This window comes from Spinacia oleracea, chromosome 4 (genome assembly GCF_020520425.1).
Source record: "Spinacia oleracea cultivar Varoflay chromosome 4, BTI_SOV_V1, whole genome shotgun sequence".
Classification (NCBI taxonomy): Eukaryota; Viridiplantae; Streptophyta; class Magnoliopsida; order Caryophyllales; family Amaranthaceae; genus Spinacia; species Spinacia oleracea.
This window is the reverse complement of record NC_079490.1, coordinates 36635980-36647907: the sequence shown is the minus strand read 5'-3', so window position 1 is coordinate 36647907 and position 11928 is coordinate 36635980. Positions and strand designations below refer to the sequence as shown.

The window sequence follows — 11928 nt, the reverse complement described above, 5'->3', positions numbered from 1 at the left end:
CAAAAGGTATTGATTCTACCACAAATCTGAGAACATATGGTTGTTACTTGAGATAATGTCTTTTAGGAAACCATCATATTTCCAAAAAGGCAAGTGGGAGAAAAGTGACCTCGAATGAACTTCGAGTCAAGCAACAAACAAATGTAGGATACTTAGGAGTCTTTGGAAAAGCTCCGCACTTAGAGGCCTTTGGAAGAGCTTCAGGAAGACTTTAGAAGTGCTTCATGAGAATCGTAATACTCAAAGGACTTGAGTAATGTCTTTATAGACACTAACGTTTGATGTTCAATACCTAGGTAAATCGTATAAGGAATAGAATTCAACCAAGATAGATACATAGATATCTTGAGGAATGAAAACTATGAAGACTTTGGAAAGTGCTTCAAGAACATACGACTTACAGGTTAGCTACAACGAATTAAAAATTCCCAAGTATGGTTTGAGGCCATCAGAAACATAAGTATGGTTCGAGGCCATACAAAATGGTTTGAGGCCCTTTTTATCCGAAATATCTTCATCTTAAAGAATCAAATCTATGATTTGGTTGATTTTCATAAAGGGTTCACTCCCATTAGTTGCAAACATGTTTTCTAAACATAGAACGTTGATTTGCATAAAGGGTTCACTCCCATTGGTTGCAAACATGTTTTCTAAACATACAACGTTGATTTGCATAAAGGGTTTACTCCCATTGGTTGCAAACATGTTTTCAAAACATATAGAGATGATATTGTATACACATACAAAAGAGAAGCTAGATTGGTGGTTAAAGATTGTAAACAACTTCACAACATTGATAATGTTGAAATCTTTTTCACCAAGTCGGAATGCTTGAACTATTTTGGATAAATCTAGCAATCATTGCATATGGCAATATGGAAATTGGAAAAAGAAACACCTTACTCAACTGGACTTGTAGAAAGGAATTGAGTACATCACACAATGTAAAAGTTTTGGGTGCTAGATAAAAGAGCAAGCTTAAGAAATCTATTCGTAGATTAAAGCATGCAAGTGGGAATTGGACCATATTTGTCTAAAAGGCTATTGAGAAATCATAGCTTTATGAAAATATGGATCATCTTGTAGATGAGGAGTTTACTGGGAGCTAAGTCATGTTTATTGGTTCTATATATGAGATACATATCTCTCTATTGAAAATGATATTCAAATTCTAAATGGTTAGATTTGAAAGTATATGTCAATATTAGAACCATGGCGAAACTTAGAACATACTGGGTTAAAGATCTATTGGATAGGATCTAAAGCGTTGTTTGGATTCTGTAAAAGTAATTACTAAATCAAACACAATGGAGAGACTCAAAAGAGACTCTCAACCCATATGAGTAAGTCTAAGTTATGAATGCTTAAACCTTATGTCACATGGCAATGCCAAGATTTTAGCAAGATTCAGTATCTCTTGAAACAGAATAAAACTAAAAGTTACATTGATAGATTTTAAATTGCGAATGGTTTTTGCATTACAATCAATCATGTATGATGTGATATATAGATCGCCAAGATAACTCGTCAACATTAGATCGTGACGAGTTTATACCAATCTCTATTGATCTGGATCAAAGATCATTGGAACAGTATCAAGAACATCCAATACATTTGGATATGTAGGATGAGCACTTGATAAGAGGAAGTGAAGATTAACTAAAGTTTTGATGCTACATGCATTTGCCTAAGCAAAAGTTGAATCTTGTTGTTAGGCAAACCACAAACATACACGGGCAATTAGGTGTCGTGATTAAAAGGTGGTTACATAGGTTCTAAACCATATGTGATGCATGGGAAACTGAATCAATGATTAGTTTCCAAGTTCTCAGTTGAAAGATGTATCTCCCACATCTATGTGAACTGGTTGGAGCATTCCAAAAGGGAAGCATCATTTGAAATTCTACATAATTAAAATGAATTCATTGTTGCCTAAGAAGCAATAAAAGGGAATTGTTTTTAGGGGAAGTTCTTCAATGAACTCAGGTTGATCACAAGTCTGCTATCTGGATGATTTTCTATTTTGAATATGAGAATCATTCTAACAGCAATAAAAGACTAGATCATTCTATAAACATATTCAAAGATCTTTTCATCTTACATCGAAAGGCTTTCGACAAAAGGGATTCTAAGAATAGCAAAGTATGATAAACTAAACCTCTGCATTGAATGAGACACAACATACATATGCAGAAATGGAATCAAGTTTGAGTTCCATGAATGTTTTAAGTATTGGGTGAAAGGCCTATATCTGTAAAACATTAAATGCTTGATTTTGGGTTTGAGGCCCAGAAATTGGTAAGCATTTGGTTTAAACATTTATCATTTATGAAATTTATTATTTCATATTCATTTAATTTTGGTTTAGTATTAAATGATAAGTCCATGTGATTCAAATTATTCAAATGGGATGTCAAGATGGATTCTTCGACAAAGAAACACCCATAAGTGAACTTGAATATTGAAGTCACAAAGGATCCCTAATCCAGGTCATTGAAAGGTGGACGACCAATGACTAATGAAGATTAGATTGCAAGTAGATTGTTTAGTTCTGTTTCTTGAATTAGAGTGACTGGATGTCAGAACCTTTTGCATAGATACTTATTGAATCTTGTATCGGATTGACCATGAGAACACTTTAAGAGATTAAAGTCATGTCATAGGTAGTTCTCATAAATGGTGATTAGAAACCGTTCCTCAGAACATGAGCGATTATGTCTGCTCGTTTGAGAATTAGTTCGCTTTGATGCTAGTTAAACGTCGCACCGTAAAAGGAGGCTATAAAAGCAGTTATTGGGCGTACTATGAATCAAAGTGGGTGTTCATAGATTGCAAGAATGGATTGTCCTCTTATCTTTGATAGGATATGGTGTTGTTGTGTAACAAGGCCTCTCGGTGAGTTAGACACTGTAAAATGCATGGCCGTGCTCAGAATTGTTAAGGCTAAACCTTCTGTTAAACTTTAACATTTGAGCTCTGTAATCCAAGAGTATATTGTATACATATTCACAATATTCATCTCAAAAAGTTTACATGATAAATATGATTCAATTTTTTAGGCCAAGCCATTTGATTCAGATCCTTTCACTAATCTAAGCCTTTTGCAAGAACCAATAAACATTTCCCAAGGAACATCTCCAACCAACATCCAATCTCCATCTTTGTCTTCATAAGTTTGTTCATACTCTATACCATTAAATTTGAACATGGCTTCTAAGGCCCTTAGGAGTTCCTTGTAATCTTTGTATTGTTTTAGATCTATCTTTCTTAGATAAGGAGCTCCGTCCATGCTAACCTTCACGTACATTCTTGTGCGTTCTTCTTGTGATTTTGTGACTTGAAGGCAATTTTTCCGGTAAGATCTAATTGGAGGCCATCCGATTGCTTGAACCCTAAAAAATTAATAGATAACAAAATTTAATTAGTTTAATATAGAAATCAAATCCATAGTATTCAATAAAAATCAAGTCAACCAAACATAATTATTTAAATCATAAAAATGTAATCAATCAACTTACTTTGGTTGTGGAATTAGGATGTTGTCATGGCAATCTTCTACACCAGAAGTAGACTCCTCATTCATTTCAGAAAACAATCGTTTCTTCTCAGATCCATTAGTTCCCGGTAACCCTAATCTCAATTCGGTATCTTCATGAGAACTCGAGTTTCCGTTGCTCCTTTCCATTGTTAGGAAAATTTGAATGATCAATAAGCAGAGTTTGCAAAATCTTGTTAGAATGCTAATTGTAGATTAGTTTATGAAAGTGTATTTTGATGAAAAGATACACAAAACTATAGGTTATATATAGAGAGGTCGAATTATATAAAAGGTGGGTCTAGTTTTAATTGAGTATGCACGTTTGGTGTACATAGCATTCTGATTGGAAGACAAAGCTTAGCGAGTCATTAGTTACTTGTCTCTCAACTGCACATGCTCTTGTTTATCACTACTTTTGGTCTCTAGAGTTGGCTTTAAACTCCATTATTTCTTGGACCAAACTTTATTAATAATGTTAATCAAATACTTTTTTGATTTTTAGTTTTTATTTTCTGTATCATTATATCAATATCAATAATATTATAACTTCATTCACAAGTAAGAAATGCGGATAATATATATTGTATGTAGGAACGTACTTTGGTGGGACTTGATTTGATCTAATTATTTGATCGCTCTATCTTTCCGTAAAGAATTAAAACTACCGAGAAAAAACATGTACTCCTTGTTTTCTCGTGTTTTCTACTCCGCATTTGGTAATCGGTCAATTGTCTTCCTTTACTTACCCTTAAATGGTTCATATTTCATACTATTGCAATGAAATACACAAATAGGTAATTACGACGTTAATTTTTTGCCAATGTATGCATCATGCAATAACTAAACATCAAACTGATGACTCCCTCCTAGAAGTTTTCACTATAAGCAAAGTAAAAATGATCTCTACTATATCTTTTTAGATTATACCTAGATGTTAGACGTACGGTAACATTACACCCGTGTTAAAATAGATATCGTCATTCCACCCTGCAAAGTGCAAACACAAAATGGCCTCGATCATACGCTCACAACTCATTTTAACAAGAAAAACACGACCGATGACTCACATATACACACACAACTCATTATGACAAGAATAATACGATTGTTGATTTGTTTCCATAACACATATCAACGGAAATATGATCATATCCGCATGATCCACCGCGTCCTCCGACCCAAAGTCATGGGTGTCAAATAAACGGTCCAAATCTTTATGCTGTTAATGCAAGATTTTTAAGGGCAATTTCATGTGGGATAGTTCTCCCAACCACCACCATCCAATTTAATCAAACGGTCCTTATTACTCCTCTTAGGGTTCAAAAATCAATCTTGACCACCCAATTTAGGGTTTTTATTAATTAAAAATATAGGGTTTCATTAACGTATGTCCTAAGCTTGTCCCTAATATTGGAGATATAGTGACCTACACGGCTACGTTACAACTACTACCCTTATCTCTAAGTACATGCACTTGAGATTTCCTGCTTTCAATTGTCGGTAAATGTAACGATACTAATTATGTTACCACAAATTCTTATTTATAATGGGTGTACAATAAATATTGTACACCGAAATAAAAGTTGACTCAAAATGATTAAAAGTTACATTTATATGTGTAAAAGTTATCTATTTTTTAATGATAATTTTTTTCATTTGAATCAAAATTATTTCTTCCAAATCCCTAATAATGTATAAATTAATCATTTAACCCTTTAAAATGTTTATCTATCAACTTTTTATTTTTATAATATAAAAGTTACAAAAAAATAGGTTAAAGTTACAAAAAAACTGCACAAAAGTTATCTTGGTGTACAATAAATTTATTGTACACCTTGTGCGCGCAAGACCTTTTGTTATATTACTCTTAATGATGATTATGACTTTATTTTGGTAGGAGTTATTATTAATTACTATTATGTGTATTTTCTTTAATTTAGCCATGGATAAGTTTAATTTATTTATACTAATATATTAAAAGACGTTTTTAAAAATGCATATATGTCGCGTGACACTTTCCTTCAATCATTTCATTCCATCAACTTTCATTTAAAAACTAGGGTATGGCCCAGGCGTTGCTTCAGGTTCTACTTTAGTAGGGTTTACTTTTTGTAAATATGTGCCCATATAGGCGGTGTCATTAACGGATTATCGTGGTGACGCAAGATCAACGGAGATCAACAACCTTCTAATCTAAGCCACACAGCCGAAAATCATAACAAAGTTGATTCTTCTTCTTTTTGATTAGTTGATTATTATACGCGCGTCAATGTTCTCTTCTATACTCATAATTCAACTTCATTTCGCCAATTTTTTTAAGCTTAAAATGGAAAGGGAAAAATTATACATTTATAAGTTTAGTAATTTAATTATTCCCGTTTTTTCATTTTTCTTTAGTTTATTACTACTCATTAAAAAAATTATATTTTGCATTTACATGGAAATATATAACATACATTGTAGCTAGTTAAGATTGTAGGAAGAGTAGCTTTTAATTCATGATGTTCGGTAGTCGATTCTTGCTACATACTTTTTGGTTGTCAATGATTTGTCATGATGCTTATTAGTGGTGGCGTGGCGTAATAAGAGGATGCTTACGTGGCACATATACATTCTCATAAACGCCTTTTAATATATTAGTATAGATTTGAAAAAGTGTTCTCCATAAGGCTTGAACTTGAGACATCATGAATAAAATACGAAAGCTTTTAATTCATGAGATTCGGTGTTCGATCCTTGTTACATGCTTTTTGATTATCAATGACTTGCCATGATGCTTATTAGTGGCGACGTGGCGTAATAAGGGGAGGCTTACGTGACACATATACGTTCTCATAAACACCTTTTAATATATTAAGTATAGATTTGAAAAAGTGTTCTCCATAAGGCTTGAACTTGAGACATAATGAATAAAATACGAAAGCTTTAACCATTGTTCAATATAAAATACTAATAAATGCCGAAACAAAAGATAAATTTTATGTTGTAACCCAGGGCATCGATCGGCCGAGCCATAAAACTAGTTTGTAAATGAAACGAGGAACTAGACCGGCCACACACATTTAAGATTAAAATTAAAATTTATTTTTTTATTATAATGCAAGTTGAGTTACAAGGAAAATACAAACTACAAAAGATGAGAGGGGGGATTCGAACCGTATAAATTTTGGGTATTTTTATTCGACGCCCTAATCCGTTAAAAACGGCCTCATTTATTGCGTGAAAGTACGAATTTACCCCTTTCACCCCTCCCTCCTTCACCTCTGCTCTTCGCCTCCTTCCACCCTCCACGTCGGCCTCCCACCATCCTTCACGCCATCCACCTTCACCCCGACCTCCCTCCATCCTTCACACCGGCCACCCGACCAGTTTTACGTAAAAAAATTAAAAAGAAAAAAAAATTAACATGCGCACAATTATTGCTTGGTGGACATGGGAGCCGCGCACGGATATTGCTAATTGGCTCCCATGTCCACCAAGCAGATCTTGTGCTTGGCCGACATGGCTGCCGCGCACAAGATCTGCTTGGTGGACATGGGTGCCAAGCAATATCCGTGCGCGGCTCCCATGTCCACCAAGAAATAACTGTGCGCCGCTTTTCCTTAGTAAAAAAAAAAAAAAAAAAAAAAAAAAAAAAAAAAAAAAAAAAAAAAAAAACAATTTTACCTTCTACATTATTGCTCCGTCGACCTCCGTCGTTCCCCGTGAGCTCCACCTCCAACTTCATTGATAAATATTTATGAACAAACTTAATGTTGCGGTAATATATGAAAATAACAACAATTTTTCCGGCGAGTTTAGGTGGTAGCTATATGAGTTAAGGAGTTTGCCAACGGAGATGTAAAAAAATTGTCGCCGGAATTTATGATTTCCGTCAAGGAAACATAGAGGACGGTCGGAGCGGGAGGGGGGTGAAAAAGATGAAGGGAGGGGGTAACTTTTTCATACGGGCAAAAATGTACTTTTAAGTTTAAAAAATGAGCGATATTAGCATACGCGGGCGTCGAATAACGATACACATAAAACTTGAATAAAATATACGTAGTACGAAGTAATAGAAAAGAGTAATTCTCCGTATAATTAAGATATAACTGGTTGGGGTATATATATATGCATGATTAAAAAATTCTCTTCCATGGAGTTGGGATAAAAAAAAATCGCCTATTATATACTCTTTTTTTTTTGGTGTAGATTAATATGGATCCTATTAACTGTTGAGACTACTTGTATGGATCTTAATTTAACTACAAGAATTTGTATTTTTAATGACAATCTAATTACGATGGGTCAAAAAGTCTTTTACGACGGGGTTAACAACCAAACAAAGACGGGAACAACCGTCGCAAATGTCTTTGACGACGGGTTAATGAAGGAATTTTCCATTAACGACGGCCCCTTTTTATGATGGGTTCGCGACAGGAAATCCCGTCATTAATCAACAATTGTTAGCCTTTTAACGACGGGATTTTCCGTCGTTAATGGTACAATTTCTTGTAGTGTTTGGGCCAAAATAGATAATTAGGTGTAATGAGTTTATAGCTAAAAAGTAGAGCACATTTAAGATTAAAATTAAATTTCAATGGGCATGAATTCATATATAATACCACGTATAAAACATTGGTTGCATCTTATACTGTATAAGATACAACCGATTGTGTATGTATAATTAAAAAAATTAGCGGTCCTTCGATTGGGTAAACTTGGGCACATTCACGCCAGTTATGAAATCCTTAGTTATGGGTGTAGTTTAAAACTTCGTATTAGTTATATTAATTTTAGATTAAACGTACTTGTTTGGATCCGTATTAATTTGAGCCAAATTGGATAATTTGCTCAGTGTGCGAGTACTATATATTAACACCGAGATTAGGCATTGAGGATAATATAATTAGTGTAGACGATATAAATATGATGTGATGCGGAGTATGCATAACTAGCTAGGTGTATGTGTATAAATCCATAATCGGATCTGACATGGACTAATTATTATATAGATATCTTTTTCATAAACTAAGATCCAAACTGAAATGACTCGTATCTGAACATGAAAATTAGAACAAAAATTTGTGACTTAGAGCACTCCCATTAATGAGTAAAAAAAAAATCTCACCACTCTTTCTCTACCATTTTCTTACTCCTCCACATCATTTTTCTCACAAGATTTTTTTTTCACAAATTTGCATCCCATTCATGAGGAAAAAAAAATTTCCTCACCACTCTATCTTCTACTATTCACTATACCCCACCACATTTTATTTCTCCAATATACTTCATCTATTATGTATTTATTTTAATGTTCATTCATTTATGTTAATTATTTAAATATTTATTAACACTTAATTAATTTTTTTTTTGGTAATTAAAATTAATGAAAATTTTGGTAATAATAATTTTTATACTCAACATAATGATGTACTTTTTACCTTTTATGTCCAATAAATAGATTTAATAGAAAATAATTAATTAATGTAGATAATAATAATAATAATAATAATAATAATAATAATAATAATAATAATAATAATAATAATAATAATAATAATAATAATAATCTGAAAGTTGGTAATTTTTTTTTCTGGTAAACTATTTTTTTTTTCAATAATAATAATAATAATAACTTTAAAGGAAAATGATTTTAATGAATTTAGAGAGAAATAAGTGATTTTTGAAAGTGTGTAGAAATATAGCAAATTTGGTCTCTATTTATAGAGAAAAAAAAATTATGGCCGTTGGTGATTTTTTTTTTTTTTTTTTATAAATTATTTTTGGCTAAAATAGCCGTTACAAAATATAATCGTTACAAAAAACAGTTCTTTACACTCATATTTTTCTCACCGAAATCTCACACTCATATTTTTACACTGTTTCCTCGTGAGTTTTCTCGTGAGATTTATCTACACACTCATGATTTTTTTTTATCTCACCAAATAGTGTAGTAAATTCTCGTGAGATTTTTGGTTTTCCTCACCATTGGGAGTGCTCTTACTACCTAGCAAACTAGTGACTTTGTCAATTACCACATTTGTGAAAACCAGTTCTGAATTACTACTATCTTTTCAACATCATTATATTACCGATCGCTACCTTCTCCCATTTTTGATGACTTTAACCTTTAAATAGCAAAATAGCATATTGTATTATTTGTCATTTATTTAAATATTTAATAATAGATGTAATTAAGAAAAATAACCATCCCTTTAAATAAAATTGGAGGTGAGTTTTACTCTACATGCCAAAAGTTGCAATAAACAAGGGCATGTGCAGTTGAGAGACAAGTAACTAATGAGTTGATAACCCCTGTCTTCCAATGCACGTGCTCAAAGTAGACCCAGTTTTAATTATATAATAAATTCCATGTCTATATATATATAACCTTAGTTCTATGCATCTTCTCATCAAAAAAGAACTTTCATAATAACATACATACAAAAACAATTTGCAATCTAACGCTCACTAGATTTGCAAACTTTGATTAGTGATCATCAACCTTGTTTGCAAACTTTGATTAGTGATCATTAACCTTGTTTTTCCTTCTATAAATCATTAATCCATCGTCATCAATGGGACGGAGTAATGAAAACTCGAGTTATCTTAATGACACAGAGTTGAGATTAGGGTTACCTGGAACTAATGGATTTGAGAAGAAAAGATCATTTTCGGATATTAGTGAGGAATCTACTTCTGGTGTTGAAGATTGCCATGACGACTACCTAATTCCACAACAATCAAAGTAAGTAGATCATATTAAGATTCAAATCGTGTTCTGTTCACTTGATTTTTACAAAATTAATTTCCTTATTAATTAGAATAATGAATTTGAATATGATACTAATTGATCTTCTTACTCATAATTTTTTAGGGTTCAAGCAATTGGATGGCCTCCAATTAGATCATACAGGAAAAATTTCCTTGAAGCGAAAAAATCACAAGATTAATCCACGAGGATGTACGTGAAGGTTAGCATGGATGGAGCACCTTATCTAAGAAAGATAGATCTAAAACAATACAAAGATTACAAGGAACTCCTAAGGGCCTTAGAAGCCATGTTCAAATTTAATGGTATAGAGTATGAACAAACTTATGAAGACAAAGATGGAGATTGGATGTTGGTTGGAGATGTTCCTTGGGAAATGTTTATTGGTTCTTGCAAAAGGCTTAGATTAGTGAAAGGATCTGAATCAAATGGCTTGGCCTAAAAAATTGAATCATATTTATCAACTTTTTGAGATGAAGATTGTGAATATGTATACAATATACTCTTGGATTACAGAGCTCAAATGTTAAATTTTTACAGAAGGTTTAGCCTTAACAATTCTGAGCACGGCCATGCATTTTATAGTGTCTAACTCTCCGAGAGGCCTTGTTACACAACAACACCATATCTTTTTTTTTTTTTTTGAGGGAATGTAAACTATATACTTAGCTTAGTTTAATTAATCATAATGTTTTTGTAAGATTGGTATTATATATATATATATATATATATATATATATATATATATTATATATATATATATATATATATATATATATATATATATATATATATATATATATATATTTGAAGGTGATTGATATTATATTTACATTATGAAAAATGCAGTATTCTCATATACAACCAAATTTTTAAGGATGTGTTAGTGTTACGATAGACATACGGCGTACGGAGTTTATATGTTAATATATATTGTAATATCCTAGATATGTTAGGTTACCAAATTAGCCTTCCATTAGCCTTCCCTCTGTAATATATATACGATGTGAATTAATGAGAAAGGACGAGATTGAACATTATTTGTCATGGTATCACGAGCCTAGGTTGAAAAACTCTAATTTTTTTCCGCCACTTTTGGAGTGCGTGAGTTGTTCATCACTCAATGGACGATGATGGGGGGAATAACACGAAGATGGTGATTGACCTTGATTACCATCTAGGGTCAGGAGATGGCCCTGGGATCGTTATTACGCCTATCAAATTGAGAGGGGCAGTGAATTATGACGAATGGTCTAAGGCCATCCGACGTTCGATGATTTCGAAATTCAAGTATGGTTTTATTGATGGTTCCATTCAAGAACCGACGAAGGATGTGACAAAGATGAAGCACTGGATCGCGGTAAATTCAATGGTTGTGTCGTGGATAACCAACACCATTGACGAGCAGTTACGGTCCACCCTTGAAGATTTCGATGTCGCGCAGGAGTTGTGGAATCACCTGAGGACACGTTTCTCGGTGGTTACAGGTGCTAGGGTCTGCCACATTAAGATGGCCTTGAGTGGATGTACACAGACTGTGACTGAGAGTGTCACTGACTACTATGGGCGTCTGTCCAAACTGTAGAAGGAGTACGTCCAGTATGCTAGAGTGACGCGGTGCACGTGTTCGGGTTGT

General features: G+C 33.1%; 2 protein-coding genes across 2 annotated transcripts; one reads left to right on the top strand and one right to left on the bottom strand.

The window, feature by feature from the left end:
• Positions 1–2917: 2917 nt before the first annotated feature.
• LOC130472529 (auxin-induced protein 22D) lies at positions 2918–3788 on the bottom strand. Its single transcript, XM_056843832.1, has 2 exons — positions 3519–3788; positions 2918–3392 (listed from the first exon to the last, which is right to left on the bottom strand). Exons 1-2 carry the CDS (start codon positions 3683–3685, stop codon positions 3056–3058), a joined length of 504 nt encoding a protein of 167 aa, XP_056699810.1. The 5' UTR covers positions 3686–3788; the 3' UTR covers positions 2918–3055.
• A 6694-nt stretch (positions 3789–10482) lies between these two features.
• Positions 10483–10734, top strand: LOC110788543 (auxin-induced protein 22D). Its single transcript, XM_056841601.1, has one exon. The coding sequence runs from the start codon at positions 10483–10485 to the stop codon at positions 10732–10734; it is 252 nt and encodes an 83-aa protein (XP_056697579.1).
• Positions 10735–11928: the final 1194 nt, after the last annotated feature.

Bases quoted from the DNA above. Each gene is read 5' to 3' on its own strand.
- LOC130472529 (XM_056843832.1), bottom strand. From the start codon at position 3,685: ATGGAAAGGAGCAACGGAAACTCGAGTTCTCATGAAGATACCGAATTG. The intron at 3,393-3,518 runs GTAAGTTGATTG...TTAATTTTTTAG, and splicing joins ATCCTAATTCCACAACCAAA to GGTTCAAGCAATCGGATGGC.
- LOC110788543 (XM_056841601.1), top strand. From the start codon at position 10,483: ATGTACGTGAAGGTTAGCATGGATGGAGCACCTTATCTAAGAAAGATA.